This window comes from Danio aesculapii, chromosome 7 (genome assembly GCF_903798145.1).
Source record: "Danio aesculapii chromosome 7, fDanAes4.1, whole genome shotgun sequence".
Classification (NCBI taxonomy): Eukaryota; Metazoa; Chordata; class Actinopteri; order Cypriniformes; family Danionidae; genus Danio; species Danio aesculapii.
The window spans coordinates 46,486,661-46,503,401 of NC_079441.1; the positions used below are offsets into that span (position 1 = coordinate 46,486,661).

The window sequence follows — 16,741 nt, forward strand, 5'->3', positions numbered from 1 at the left end:
CTCGAACATCAAATGTTCTCTCCAAATTTTGGTAACAGCTGAATGCAGCTACTGACCTAAACCTTAAACACCATGAGAAGTGTTGCTAAAATGTGTAAGCCAGATGAGATCAAGCATTGTTGTCTAAAATCTAGAAAAAAACTGTAGATGTATAGTAAATGGGAATGTGTCTACTTTGTCTTGTTATCCAATCAACCAAAATGCATTTTACTATCAGCTGTAAACAGGGTCTCTATATGTAGACTACAGTATAGATAATTTTGCAACTACATGCCAGCTAGCAGTAATTATTAATAGACTTTCTGTTTCATATCTGCTAAAAATGTCACTTTTTGATTCCTTTACAGACTTATTGTCAAAATGTACATGTTAATGCATGCTATCCCTAAGTCTAACATATGCAGCAGAGGCTTTCTAATACTCTACTAATGCCCTAATGAGAGTTACTGTAGTTGATGTGAAGTAAATGTATAAAGGGGAAATCCCCTGTGCATACACTAGCGGGCACTACTGATTTTGGAAGACTGACCTCTGTAGCACTGGAATTTTTGGTTTATCTCAATAACATTGGTGCTTTTCCATTCATTCATTTTCTTTTTGGCTTAGTCTCTTTAATTATCAGGGGTCGCTACAGAGAAATGAACTGCTAACTTATCCAGTACAAGTTTTATGCAGCTGATGCCCTTTTAGCCACAACCAAACACTGAGAAACACCCATACACTTTTGCACTCACATAGAAGCACCCAGGTGAACACAAGGAGAACATGCAAACTACACACAGAAATGCCTACTGAGCCAGCCGGGGCTTGAACCAGCGACCTTCTTGCTTTGAGGCGATCGTGCTTTCCACTGTGCCACCTTGTTGTTTTTTAATTTAATTCAATTCAATTCAATTCAATTCACCTTTATTTGTATAGCGCTTGTACAATGTAAATGGTGTCAAAGCAGCTTCACATAAAAGGTCATAGTAAATTGGAACAGTGTAGTTCAGTTTTTAGTGTTTAAGTTCAGTTCAGTTTAGCTCAGTTCAGTGTGGTTTAAAAATCAGTACTGAGAGTCCAAACACTGTAGAACAAATCTATCGATGCGTCGCTCTACCAATCCCAAACCATGCAAACTAGAGGCAGCGGACAGCCGAGAGGGAAAAAAAAACACCAATTGGCGAAAGTGAAAAAAAAAGAGAAAAAAACAAACAAACAAACCAACAAACAAAAAAAATATATATTTTTTTTACTTAATGTTTTTTTATTTGTGTTTGTTATTGTTTGTTAGCCTTTTATTACTCTTTATAAATGGTATATTTTAAGTTAACTTAATTGCTACATTGGCTAGTTTGTAATAATTGGCGCCACGGTGGCTCAGTGGTTAGTACTGTAGTCCCACAGCAAGACGGTTGCTAGTTCGAGTCCCGGTTGGGCCAGATGGCATTTCTATGTGGAGTTTGCATGTTCTCCCGTATTCGTGTAGGTTTCCTCCGGGTGCTCTGGTTTCCCTCACAGTCCAAAGACATGCACTATAGGTGAATAGAATAAACTAAATTGGCCGTACTGTATGGGTGTCTATGTGAATGAGTGTGTATGGAGGCTGGTAGGGGAATCCACTGTGTAAAACATATGCTGGAATAGTTGGTGGTTCATTCCACTGTTGATATCTCTCAAATAAGACTAAGCCGAAGGAAAATGAATGAATAAATAAATAAATAAATAAATAAATAAATAAGACAAATTTTACTCTCACCCCAAACTTTTAAACAGTTGTGCTGTACAAAATGATAGAAACTCTGTAAATTGATTCATTAAACATACCTTTTTTTTAATACCATTATAAGAAATATCTGAACAGAATGTGTACAGCACAGGATGCTATTATGTGCACAATAATGAAACCTAAGCACTGCAGACATGTTCGCCCTTCCAAAACAAGGCTGAGAAAAGGTAATCAGTTTATCAGAATGAATAAGTGAGTTCTGGAGGTCACAGTGATAGTCTATTCATGCGGAGTTATATCACGAATGTTCTTAGAATTGTATAGATCTTTCCACAGTAAGCACAATAGTCAGTATAGTAACGTGTGCAGTGTTTGCAGGTTTATGCGGAGGCAGATTCAATGAAAAGCTAATTCAACTCAAAATTACATACCTTTCCATTCAGCCCCAGGTCAAGATCATTGGCTGACACTTGGAGAACCAAAGTCCCTATTTCCACCCCTTCCGTCACAGATGCCTCGTATATGGAGGAGGTGAAGAACGGAACGTTGTCATTGACATCTGTCAAAAGCAGACGGTGGCAATGTTAATTTAACAAACCAAAACAGCGCCCTATCTCTGTGGTCCCTTGTGGGGTATCAGTTATAAAACTCGACAGACAACTGGTATAATATTTCCATTGGTTTTCTTCTGCTGTCACATAAAGAAAGAATATTGCAAGTCTGCTGCACGCTGATATGAATGCAGACTCTCTGCCATTCAAAGAAACCGAATAATGTGGCTTTTGTTACACAGAACAGATGTCGTTTAACAAAACATTATTCACCTGAATCGATGTTTGTGCATTGTTTACAGGCTTAATGCGAAAGTTTGCCCTCGTATATATGGAGATATGCAGAAATATTCTCGGTAGCTTGAGGGAAATTAAAACTCTTTCCAGCAGAAACAAATCGGACTTATCTTAACTCTGACATTACGTCTTATCTAAGCTTATTACGTTAGTGGATTCTGTGTGTTCAAGAGGAAATTAATACCAAGTCTGCTCTCTTGGTAAAAAAAAGAGCTGTTCTCAATACTAGAAGGGACATGAGGACATTGGAATTTAGGGTAAGATCTTTAATGGGTTCAATGATTCCAGACGCTAATCACCATCTGATGCACTTTGAGGTTTTAATTTTCTATCAGCCAAAGCCGTAAACCATGAATTAAACAGGAAGGCCAAATCCATTACGACCTTCTCCCTCCAGCAGTCCCTCGTTTCGCTCTGCCTTTCCCTATCTCTCTTTCTCTCTCTCTCGCTCTCTCTCTCTTTTAAACCCAGCACCGGCTGTCCTTTTAAAAGCAGCAGTGGTGTAAATAAGTCAAAAGGAACAGAACAAATTAATTATTAGTCTCAGGCTTATGCTGAACTGAGAGTTTTTCGCCAAGCTGTTAGTCTTCAGATCACGAAACCAATCCTGATCAGGTGCCAGGATCCTCCTTTCAGCTTCAGACACATTAACATACATCTTGTAAGTACTGTACTGTAACTGTGGCTAGATCAGTGTTAAGGAGCAGTCATAACTGAGGTAGAGCGAGGGATTCAGCCATGAAGAGGGAGTCGGATTAACTCTGCGGGGCAAACTCTGTAAATTACACAGGGAAGTGGAGAGACTTCCTGCAGTGGAGGAGATGAACACAGAGGAATACTAAAGTAGAGGCGAACAGACAGGGTGGGATGAAATAAAGCCTATAGGGTGAATTCTGCAATAAAAGTGTGAATGGATTATAAAAACTAACTGATAAGGACAATGACCTGGATTTAAAAACAAGAAACAGAGTAAAAGCTGTCAATTTAAATTAAATTAAAGTGTATATACAGTTAAAGTCAGAATTATTAGCCTCTTGAATTATTAGCCCACTGTTTATTTTTCCCCAGTTTCTGTTTAACGGAGAGAAGATTTTTTCAACACATTTCTAAACATAATAGTTTTAATAACTCATTTCTAATAACTGATTTATTTTATCTTTGTCATGATGAAAGTAAATAATATTTGACTAGATATTTTTCAAGACACTTCTATACAGCTTAAAGTGACTTTTAAAGGCTTAATTAGGTTAATTTGGTTAACTAGGCAGGTTAAGGTAATTAGGCAAGTTATTGTACAACGATGGTTTGTTCTGTAGACTTTCAAAAAACAAATATAGCTTTAAGGGGCTGATAATTTTGACCTTAAAATGTTTATTAAAAACTGCTTTTATTCTAGCCAAAATAAAACAAATAAGACTTTCTCCAGAAGAAAAAAAATTATCAGACACACTGTGAAAATTTCCTTGCTCTGTTAAACATCATTTGGGAAATATTTAAAAAAGAAATAGGGAGGCTAATAATTCTAACAATATAAAGACACTTGCTTGTAAATGGCTTTAATAAGAAAAGTAAAAGTTTCTGCTAAGAATAAATGGCTTGTTAACAAGCTTGTAAGCCAACAGAAAAGTAATGATAACATACACCGATCTGTGTTGATTTAAAGCAGCTCAAACACAAAAGCAAATTGTCCAGTGTAATGTTTACATGTTTGTAAGACAAAAATAGTTTTTAGTAATCAAAACAGTAAAGAGTAATGTGCTACTGCTGCTAATGTGCTGCTGCTGTTGTATTTCTTGCTGCTGCTGTTGTATTTCTTTACTTTTGTATATAAGAATGGGTACGTCCGAGAGCTCCAAAAACACTGTTGGAAGGCAAAAACTGTAAACATGACTTTGTTCACCTACAGCATATTTTCTCTTCTGCATCAGATCTGGATGCATGCTTATTAGGGGCAGTACGACCTGCAATCCTTTTATTGCCCATAGTAACCACACACTGACCTGATGCCGAGACATAGATGTAGTTTTTTTACATTTAAAAAATATATATATTATTGGTAACACTTTTTTTTGATGGTCCAGTTGAGTATTAGTAGACTGTCTGCTTCATATTTGTTGATACTGCTCCTTCAACAGACATTTAACTGACTATAAGAAACTTTGCAAGTACATGTCAACTTACACTAACTCTAACCCCAACCCTAACCCCAATCTAACAGTCTACTTATAATCTAATGAGAATTAGTTGGCATGTAGATGCAATGTAACTTAAATTCAACAAATGGACCATAAAAATAAAGTGAGACCATTTTTTGACACACACAATGAGCTTGATTTGTTTATCATTATGATTTTTGGATTTTGAATGTCTCAGAAACATTGCTGTCTGTGAAGGATGCACCATCGCTCTCAGATTTAATCAAACATATTGTAATTTGTGTTCCGAAGATGAAAGAAAGTCTAAGGGAATTGTAATCGCATGAGGGTAAATGAGTACTTAATTTTAATTTGAATGAACTAATATTTTAATAGTAACTATTAGCAATTTTTCCAAATATTTACCGAAGACTTGCTTTGAAAATGTAATTGATTTTAAAAGTAGTTAATATTCCAAGTAAGCTTGTCTGATATAGTAAGTAAGTAATGTGTGTTTACAGTATATAGTGCATTTATTGTGTATGGCTATACACCCAGGGCTTAATTTGTGCCGGAACAAGCCTCATTTTACTAATCCCCCTCTGCATACGCATCCCAGCTCTCTTTTTCCTCTGGTAAAATGCCGAATCTGTTACTCTGATCTGTTACAGAACCTCGCAATTTACAAATTAAGCACTGCATACACCCAAAGCGCTTCACAATCATGAGGCGGGTCTCTCCACACCACCACCACCACCACCAATGTGCAGCATGCATTTGGATGATGTAATGGCAGCCACAGGACAATTGCGCCTGTGCACTCACAATACAGCACTCACAATACACCAGTTATAGGTGGAGTGGCTAGACAGTGAAAGAGCCAGTTCAGGGGATGGGGATAATTGAGAGGCCATGATGGGTTAGAGAATTTGTCCAGGACACCAGTGTTGCACCTTCCTTGCAAACAAGTGCCACGAGATTTTTAATGACCACAGAGAGTCAGGACCCCGCTTTAACGTCTCACCTGAAAGATGGCACTCACTGACAGTATAGTATCCCCTTCACGTTACTAGGCATTAGGTCTCACACAGGCCACATGTTGAGTGCCCCCTGCTGGCCTTACTAACACCACTTAAAACAGCAACCTAGTTTTCCCATGTAGTCTCCCATACAGGTACTGACCAGGCTCAGCCCAGCTTGGCTTCAGTGAGTAACCGGTCTTGGGCTGCAGGGTGATAAGGCTATATTTTGGTATGATGCAGCATCAGATTACCATTAATTATTGTCTTTAAATCGTTACATTTTACTACTATCCTTTAAACCATGGGTCTCAAACTTGATTCCTGGAGGGCCGCAGCTCTGCACAGTTTTGCTCCAAACCTAATCAAACAAAGCTGATCCAACTAATCAAGGTGTTGAAGACTACTAGAGACTATTAAACAGGTGTGAGCTGGAGGTGGTTGGTGCTAAATTCTGCAGAGCTGTGGCCCTCCAGGGATTGATTTTGAGACCACTGCTTCAACCTACTAGTTTTACTGATTTACCAGCAATAATTGTGTAATCATCTATTGCATAGCAAAATTTATCATGATCTATTCTTCTCTCATATATTTAAGAGGTGCAGGTCAGACTAAAATGTTTTTTATATACTTTTTTTACATAAAAGACAAAAAAATGGGCATGCTGAATGACTATGGAGCGTTATTTAATCACTGTATTGACATTTTATGGCATATTCCATTGAAATATTTCATTGGATATGAAAACCAATGCTCCGTCTCATCTTTGACCCACGTCTCCTTAACTCTGCAATGCAGTAAAAATATCCACTTGAGTCATACTCTATGCATTCTGAGTATAAGAGCAGTATGTCATGTCAATGCTCCCCTTCACATCTCATTATAATCAACATAACGTATTTAAATAAACTCTGACAGATACAGAAAAAGCTATGTTGAGATGTTTCTATACTATGTAATATCTACACCATGTCCTCTAAATTATGCTAATTTAGCTTCCGACTGCAAGCAGAGTTGTCCTTCACTGCTTATAAAGCAAACAAGATACTTTAGAATCTAATGCGGGTTTAGAGGTTTGAATGGTACAGCATCTTTCTATTTAATGCTTTAATAAGAGCAGAACTCTTCTGACTGAGCTGATTGAGTTAAATGAATGTTTACATTATGATCCTGCTTGGTATGCATATTAATGGACTGCATGTTTACTGATAAACCACTAATAAATGTAACATGCACCTTATCTACTGTAAATCTACTACATTTTCTACTGTAAAAGCCCATATATTGTAAATCTACTACATTATCTACTGTGAGTGCCCATCTTGTGTATATCTGCTACATTATCTACAGTAAATGCCCATTTTTTGTAAATCTACTAAGTTATCTACCGTAAATGCCCATCTACTGTAAATCTACTACATTATCTACAACAAATACTCATCCACTGTAAATCTACTACATTATCTACCGTAAATGCTCATCTACTGTAAATCTACTACATTATCTACTGTAAATGCCCCTATACTGTAAATCTACTGCATTATCTACAACAAATGCCCATCTACTGTAAATCTACTACTTTATCTATCGTAAAGGCCCATTTACTGTAAATCTACTACATGATCTACTGTAAATGCCCATCTATTGTAAATCTACTACATTACCGTAAATGCCCATCTACTGTAAATCTACTACATTATCTACCGTAAATGCCCATCTACTGTAAATCTACTACATTATCTACCATAAATGCCGATCAACTGTAAATCTACTACATTATCTACCCTAAATGCCCATCTACTGTAAATCTACTACATTACTGTAAATGCCCATCTACTGTAAATCTACTACATTATCTACTGCAAATGCCCATCTACTGTAAATCTACTACATTATCTACCGTAAATGCCCATCTACTGTAAATCTACTGCATTATCTAACGTAAATGCCCATCTATTGTAAATTTACTACATTATCTACTGTAAATGGCCATCTATTGTAAATATATTACCTTATCTACTGTAAATGCCATCTACAGTAATTCTACTACATTATCAACTGTAAAGGCCCACCTACTGTAAATCTACAAATTATCTACCATGAATGCCCATCTATTGTAAATCTACCACATTATCTACTGTAAATCTACTACATTATCTATTGTAAATGCCCATCTATTATAAATATATTACATTATCTACCGTAAATGCCCATCCACTGTAAATCTACTACATTATCGACTGTAAAGGTCCATCTACTGTAAATCTACTACATTATCTACAGTAAATGCCCATCTATTGTAAATCTACTACATTATCTACATTAAATGCCCATCTACTGTAAATCTACTACATTATCTACAGTAAATGCCCATCTATTGTAAATCTACTACATTATCTACATTAAATGCCCATCCACTGTAAATCTACTACAATATCTACTGTAAATGCCCATCTACTGTAAGTCTACTACATTATCTACTGTAAATGCCTATCTACTGTAAATCTACTACATTATCTACTGTAAATGCCCATCCACTGTAAATCTACTACATTATCTACCGTACATGCTCTTCTACTGTAAATCTACTACATTATCTACCGTACATGCCCATCTACTGTAAATCTACTACATTATATACTGTAAATGCCCATTACCTGTAATGTTTATGTGCACAGTAGTGAAGGCGGCCAGTGGTACAGGAGCCACATTCTGAGCCCGAACCCTGAGCATGAAGTTGCGGGTGGTCTCATAGTCCAAGGGTTCAGCAACTAGTATAGAGGCAGAGCCATCTTCACGATTCGGGGTCAGGTAGAAACGGACAGGCATGTTGCTTTCTGGCACCAATCCATCCTCCAAGTTATAAGTCACCCTCGGGTCACCCAGCGGAGAAGTGGCCTTGATGGTCTAAAAAGGAGAAAGAGTTTAATATTCACATATGCACTACCATTCAAAATGATATGGGGTTAGTAAGATTGGAAATAAATTAATGTTCATATTCAGCAAGAATCCATTAAATTGACCAAAAGTAACAGTAATGGCTTTTACATTACTACCAGAGACAGAAAGAACAGAGATTAAAAGACTATATACAGAAATCAAAATATTAAGAGACTATTTAAAATTCTCAGTTTTTGAAGATTTGCTGGATTTAAGTATGAGGTTGAGTAAATGGTGACACTTTAGTTTGTGGATCAATTCTCACTATTCTCATGCTAGTAGATTGTTGTATCTCTATTATTACAATAAATATTGGCTTTTGATTTGTAATTATAAAGCACATATTATGTATGATCCTACAACCTTAATCCTACCTATCAAATACCTACTATACCTAAACATAACTATTACCTATTAATAAGCAGTTATTAATTTATGGAGTCAGATAGATAGATAAGAATCTTATAGATATATTTATAGAGGCAAAAAGTCATAGTTAAAGGGCACCTATTTTACCCCTTTTTTAAGATTTAAGATACGTTTTTTGTGTCTCCAGAATGTGTCTGTAAAGTTTCAGCTCAAAACACCCATCAGATTATTTATCATACCTTTCAGAATATTGGATTTTCTGCTCTGAACACAATGTAGCTGTTTTTGGCCTGTGCCTTTGATTCTGGTTCTCCCTGCCCACCGTTCCCACATGCCTGTCAGAGTGTGCCTCAATCTCTGGTTGTGTGCTTCAGATAAACAGCACAGTGACAGACATGAAGGCAGCAGATCTCATGTAATGTTTGTGAGAAAATCTACAGTAAGAACTTTCCCAATGATTATTTGATGTATTATTTGATTATTTGATGAGTCGCACACAATGTCGTTGCAAAGTTCACACGCACACAAACACACACACACACACAGCGTGTGCGTTTAACTTTGCACTGGTTTTGCACGGCAAGTGTGACAGGATACACATTAATATCCACTGCTGTATGGATATCCGTTATGTTAATGCACAAAATAAACCTGATTTAACGTCCACAAACCAGGATTGAAGCGTCTTCGGTAAAATCGGTAGACTGTAATTCATTACAAACATGCACTCTTTTAAAAACGTTTTAAACTTGCAAAACTCATTCTTGATCTCATTTGATAATGATTGATGATCACAGTGAGCTGAACAGATCTTTTAATTCCAGTTGCTTTCCACACGTCATGTCTTGTTGATACACTGTAAAAATGCAGGGTTCCACACAATTCATTCATGTTGTCCCAACACAAATCAATTAATTTAACTTAACAAATTTATATGGATTGAACATAAAAAAAAACAATTAAGTTGTCCCAATACAATCTCAAGAATTGTGCTGTTTCAGCTAATTTTAAATAAGTAGTTTGAACGAGAAAAAATAAAAAAATAAATAAATTTGAGTGAATGATTATACGCGTAAAGCTGCGGTCACACCAGAGTTTGTGTGTACGAAATTCTGTCGTGCGGCGCTGCGAAAAGGGGCGGGATTAAATAAGATGATTAGACATTTAAAAAAGCAAACGGTTGCTCCATGCTTTACATTTCTGCCCAGAGAGGTCGTGTTTTGATCCTCGATTGGTCTCACACAGTCAAGTGATGCAATTTAGCAGGTTAGAGTTCACCAAGCTTGAACTTTGCACCGCAGCAACCTGCGAAACTTGACGCATGACCCCGCGTTTCCGGTCTGACGCATTTGCGTGCGTATGAATGGAAGTCTATGGGAAGAAAAGTCAAGTGTGACCGCAGCTTTACTTTAGAGACATGTTAATATGCGGCTGTCAATCATTTCAGTGAGATTTGTATCTTAAAAAATCTGTGACAGTGTTAATTGTTAATATTTGTTTTATTTGATCAATAATATATTAAATATTGTCTTAAATGTTGTATTTTTCATCAATATTGTAATCAAAATCATGAGATATCTAAACAACAATATTTTAGATTTAAATGTGTAAGAAATGCCGTAATTAGTTTGCAGACTTAATTTAAAACTGTTTCAATCAAATTGTGAATATTGCTAAGACTATGCAGTGTTTAGTTTAGTAATATTAAAAATAACACAATAAACACTATTCTGCATAAACCAACAGGCTGATTTTCTTCTTCAAGATATTTTCTGTCCTTAGGGTATTTAGTCCCTGTCTTTAAATATGACAATAGTGAATATCTCTGTTAATGGGGCAACTCTAATGAGATCACCATTACAGATCAATTAAAAAAAAGGCTCCATTACTTCCTATAGCAGCAAGAACACATTCAACACTTAAATACAAGATCAATTAGAAGGCGGACAGCAGGTGTTACCTCTGTGCAAAAGTCTTTCTTTTATTGTGTTTAATGTTGTTCTGTTTCTGTTCCTGTTTATTTATGCTGCTCTTCATAAAATGTCCATCTGCATTAATAATGGTCTTAATAGCAATAGGCATTCCAGGAAATTTTGCAAATAAAAGCTTTCAGTGCATTTTTATCCAAATGAAGATGGAAAAAACGAGGGAAAAAGAGGGAAAGAAATGTCCATAAATTATCCAGTGACTCAGCGATTGGCCGACGTTCTAAATATTGAACGTAATGAAGCAGTGTCTTTAAAATTTGAAGCAGAGCATCAGATGATTTATGGCATGGAAAGAGAAGCGCTGCTTGAAGTGGCGAGTTTAGAGAACCCAACAGCATCTTACCATTAGTTCAAATAAACCATGTGTGTGTGTGTGTGTGTGTGTGTGTGTGTGTGTGTGTTTGTGTGTGTGTGTGTGTGTGTGTGTGTGTGTGTGTGTGTGTGTATGTGTGTGCTTGTGGATGTGTTTTGTGACAAGCTGTGTGAAGACTCTGTGTGGTCGAGCAGAAAGCACAGACTGTCAGTTGTAACCGCCAGTACATGACAGTAAATTCGACAGTGTCTGGGAACTCAGGCCCCTCAAGGAATACCCAGAACCTTATTGTGGGATTAAAACTCATCCACATCCATCATAACACTCCTTCAATGCACACATGAAAGACATGGTCATTAATGGAGTGCCTCACAGGTGTGCCTTGAAGGCCAGAGTGATAAATCATTCAGCTGATGCTTTATGTTTATTTTGCCTTTTGATTTTAGACCTTTGTTCACAATATATGTAGCATTGGTGAAATTGCCATTTATTTATATACAGTTTAAGTCAATATTTTTAGCTCTGCTGGTTTTTTTTAAGTATTTCCCAAGATATGTTTAAGAGAGCAAGGCTTTTTTCATTGTATTTTGTATATATATATTTTTTTTTTTCCCTTGAAAAAGTCATATTTGCTTTATTTTGGCTAGAATAAAAGCAGTTTTGTTTTTTTAATATTTCAAGGTCAATATTATTAGCCCCCTTAAGCAATATATATATTTTAATTGTCTACAGAATAAACCATCATTATACAATGCCTTGCCTAATTACCCTAACTTGCCTAATTATCCTAATTAACCTAATTAAACTTTAAATTTTCACTTTAAGCTATATACCAGTATCTTAAAAAATATCTAGCAAACTATTATATCATCATGGCGAAGACTAAATAAGTCAGTTATTAGAATTATTATTAATAATATTGTAATGGTTGCTGTATGTGGGCAACTGTAACCTAACTAAACTGTGTAAATAACCTAAACGGCTAGCAGGGCGCTTAACAGCATGTTAGCAAAGAGAACACTAATGTCTCATACACCAGCAGTTCCCAACAGGGGGGTCCCAGCCCACAAGGGGGCCTCAGCGAGCTCTGTGGGGGGTTGCATCATATTTAAAAAATTTCTTAGCAGTGGACAATTAGGAGAATGATCATGCTGTCTTAGTTCATTTTATCCCCTAGCTCAGTGGTCCTCAACCACCGGTCCGTGGATCAATTAGTGCAGGGCCGCACAAGAAATCATAAATTATTTCAGTTTTATTTATTATCTGAGTCTGAACGATCTTTTATTTTGAAAAGTCTTCATTTTGAAAAATGACCGTATAGAGGGGAGGAACTATGACGTCAATTAGTATGCAAAAACCCAGAGGCGAGTAAGCAATGGTTTTTAATGATTAGTCAATGTTTTTTTTCAATGGGATTTTAGTTAAATCGCTTAAATAAGGTTCGTGGCTAACACAAACTCAAGATACTTTCACGTTTAATTCTACAACATAAAACACATCAGTTACATCACACTCCTGATTTTTTTTAATTGGTTACGCTTCTTTAAACAGACGATTGCTATCAAGTTGCTAAATGGGACTGCTAAATGCAGCTCGCCAGATTTGGGCATTCAGATTTGTCTGTTACATGAATAGTACTTCATAGTTTGTAGTATTTTTCTAATTGGGAATTCATATTGTCTGTGGATAATGCCTTCACTTGTAGAGACTGTCAAGACAGATTAATTTGTTGATCCTTTATTTTAATTAAACAATATTATGAAGCTACTGCTTACCAGTGCAGCCCGTCTCTTTCCTGCTCTCAGTAAAATATAAATGTGTAAAAATACATACATATTAACTGTCATTTTACCGTGATCAATTGATTTTTCGTCTGGTTTTTTCTTCATCTGAACACATTTAACTCTGTCATAACTGCAATATTTACACTCCTCCTTAAAATGTATAGCATATGTGACTGTATGGGCTGCTTTTCTCTGTACTTCATCTGTTAAATATGTCTTATGATAATCCTATGTAGGCACATTTATACATACAGTTTTAAAACGTTTACAACAACCGTAAAGAAAAACAAAATGTATTTTGCACGTAAAACATTCTCCAAAAGGCATGTAGGGTCTGTACGGATGCATTTTTGCGTATTTATTTGTTTATAACATATAGCATGGACTATAATATAATAAACCGAGAGAGTAGATCTTTGTCATGGACCGTGTTTCTAAAAAATAAGCTTGAAAAGTTGTCTGTAGCAGGGTAGTGTTGACGTCACAGGCGAGTGCCCTGAAGGCACTGTAGTCCGTTTATAGCCTAATGTTAGCTTTTCAGTTCCTGCGTTTTCATTTAGGATCCAAAAGTGCTAAAAGTTGTATTTTCGTGTGAGGATTATCCGGCTGGACAAAACGTATAAGAGTAATGAACTGTTTTTGAACACAGAGCTTATTATTTGCAATCTTTGAAAAGCCTATGGAAAAATCCGGCTTGCAGCCGATTAGCCTAAAACATGACATCATAGTTCCTCCACTCTATTCTCTCGCTTACATCTCGGTCACTTCAGCACCCAAATTTAACCCACAAGCAGCAAAATGAGTAAAAAACAGAGGTCTTTGGAAAGTTTCTTTGCCATGGGGACAGGCCCAGTGAACGACCCACGAACTTCCAAGGATTAGATCCGCATCCCATTTGCCAACAATTCAGTTGAATCCACCATGGCTGTGGAAAAAGATCAACTGATGGAGATCGCTAATGACGGCAGACTTTTAGGGGCCATTCGCAAATCGCGTATTTCTAGAGTTTGCTCAAGTTTGTTGTTTCCAATGGAGGTGCGCGACTTGGGAGCACAAGCGGTGTGAAGCACTCGCGCAAATGATTTCTGCGAGCACACCGCGAGTCACGTGACAAGAATTGACCGATCAGCTTTAGCTAGCATGGAATATTCACATTTCAGTAGACTAATTTTCTCAGACAAACACAGAACACCCAAACACTGCAGTGCTTTGTAATTTAATTTTCTCTATGAATAAAACTTGTATCAGAGTGACAGCAATGGGTTGTCAGCTTGTCTACTTCTGAGAAAACGGTTGATGGGATGAACCTACGAACCCCCCCCCCCCCCACCCCCCTTGCTGTAAAATTGTCAAGCGTTGACCGCTCCGTGGTGATAAAAAGGTTGAGGACCCCTGCCTTAGCTGATCAAAAATGGACAAATTTGTAATCCATCCTCCACAAAAAAGTCTCACTGATTTGCCTCGCCGCAATCCTCATAATTGATAGAGCATAACAATAACATGCAAGTATTAAATAGTACTAGCCTATATTCTATTTTTCCTTTATACACCAGTAAATACTGATATTTTTGTTCTTGAATTTCAAATAGGGTCAATTTACAGGCCAAAGGCTTACGTTTTTCAGTTGCAAATGGCCTACGGATGTTGCACTTATATTTTTCATTAGGCTATTATTTGTGCATAAACATATTTCGATATAGTAGTAAACATATCATTTGGTTGAAAACAACATTTTTGTCATTATTATTGCAAACTCATTTGAGCGATAATATCATTAAATGTTGAGGTGGCCTTACAATATTTTCCGGGGGAAAAGGGGGTCTCAGGCAAAAAAAGGTTGGAAACCGCTGCTGTACACCACAGCACCCTGAGTGTCTCTGTTGTCAGCTATCTGGCAGAATAAGCAATTAGGAGCCAGCACTGTCAGTTTACCTTTTTTATTCTGAGCTCAGAACATGAACAGCGCTTAACAGGACCATACCACTGGATGCTTCCTTTACACACCACCCTTGTTGATTGTGATGGCCAATATTTTATTAATAAATGAAACATTGAGCTTAAATCACAGAAGCCAACTCAAACAAAAACACAGACAAAGTTTATAGCAAAACAACCCATGTATTTTAACTATATAGATCCTATTTTAATGTCAGGAAATAAAAAAGAGGCTTATTGTCTTTATATAACCTCAATACTGTGGACACACTATACCTACACACAGTTCTGTCCAGGCAGCTTACAAAAGATGATTTTCATCATAGGTGCCCTTAAATGGATTGTTAATAGTGAGATTTGTACCTTAAAACATGTGTGACAGTGTTAATTGTTGATATTTGTTTTATTCTATCAACAACTGAATACAAAAATATTGTCTTAAATGTTGTCATTGTCCTAAATATTGTCATAAAAACCATGGCACATCTAAACAAAAATATTTCCATTTTAAATGTGGAAGAAATGCTATAAGTAGTTTGCAGATTTAATTTAAAATTATGTTTTAAATCAAACCCATATTTCAACTATGTACATATGTATGTATTTTAACTAGTATAACATATAAACTAACTCTAAACTATTTTCCCATGATGCACCGGGCTATAGTGCTCTGGGCCAGGTCATTACACTATCATGTTTAGAAATGAGTAAAAAAAAATCTGATTTCTGTTTATATATATATATATATATATATATATATATATATATATATATATATATATATATATATATATATATAGCTCATTTTTAGAGCTCAGATATTTTGAGTTTTGTTTATATATGTTTATAAGACAAAAAGAAATAAATCAATAAAGGTTTCCTCAGAAATAATAAAGCAGGACAACATTGTTATTCTCAAGCATGTTAAGTATAAATGCTTATTAAATCCCAAATCAGCACATGAGAACAATTAACAAAACAGAAAGAGTTACTTTAAGTTGTAACTATTTTACAGTATTGCCATTTCACTGTTTTATATTTATATACAATCAGCCTGTGTAATCATAAGGTTATTTTCTCATTTATGAACAATAATTATTTGTGTTTCTTAAAGTGTTCAGCACTACACTGTAAAAATGCTGGGTTCCACACAATCTATTTGTGTTGGGGCAACATGAAGAAATTGAGTTGACTAGTTTTTACACATTTAAGTGAAAAAAACTCAGGATTTTTATGTTTCAGCTCAATTTAGCTTAGTTTGAACAAAAAACAAATGTAATTTTTTTTGAGTGGTTGTTTAGCACATACCACAACTGGAGTGTCTCTGACAGTGTTTTCAGGTATGACCACTTCGTATTTGTCCTTCTCCCACTGCGGAGGCTGGTTCTTCACGTTAGTGATGGTGACTGCCAGCTCCACTGAACTACTGCGATTCCCTCCATCTGTAGCAATGATCTGCCTGCTGATGTAGGTCCTCTGGAAACAACACAATTAATTACTGAAATGTTAAATACACTACAGGTTGAAAGTATACAAAGTCAAAAGTTTGCAGACTGAAGATTAGAGTGTAGCATGAGTATGTTTTTTGAAAATGACCAAACATGCCAAAATTGTTGATTTTACTTGATGCTAAAAATCATTAGAATATTAAGCAAAGCAAACTCCTACTGCAAATATTTCACAACATTATTTTTCTAATAGT

The 16,741-nt window shown here is 36.1% G+C and overlaps 1 protein-coding gene across 1 annotated transcript in view; it reads right to left on the minus strand.

Moving 5' to 3' along the window:
- si:ch211-186j3.6 (neural-cadherin) overlaps positions 1-16,741 on the minus strand; it is a 440,558-nt gene that overhangs the window by 173,935 nt on the left and 249,882 nt on the right. The window contains 3 exon segments of the mRNA XM_056462007.1: positions 2,140-2,267; positions 8,368-8,617; positions 16,348-16,515. Coding sequence (XP_056317982.1) covers positions 2,140-2,267; positions 8,368-8,617; positions 16,348-16,515 — 546 coding nt within the window.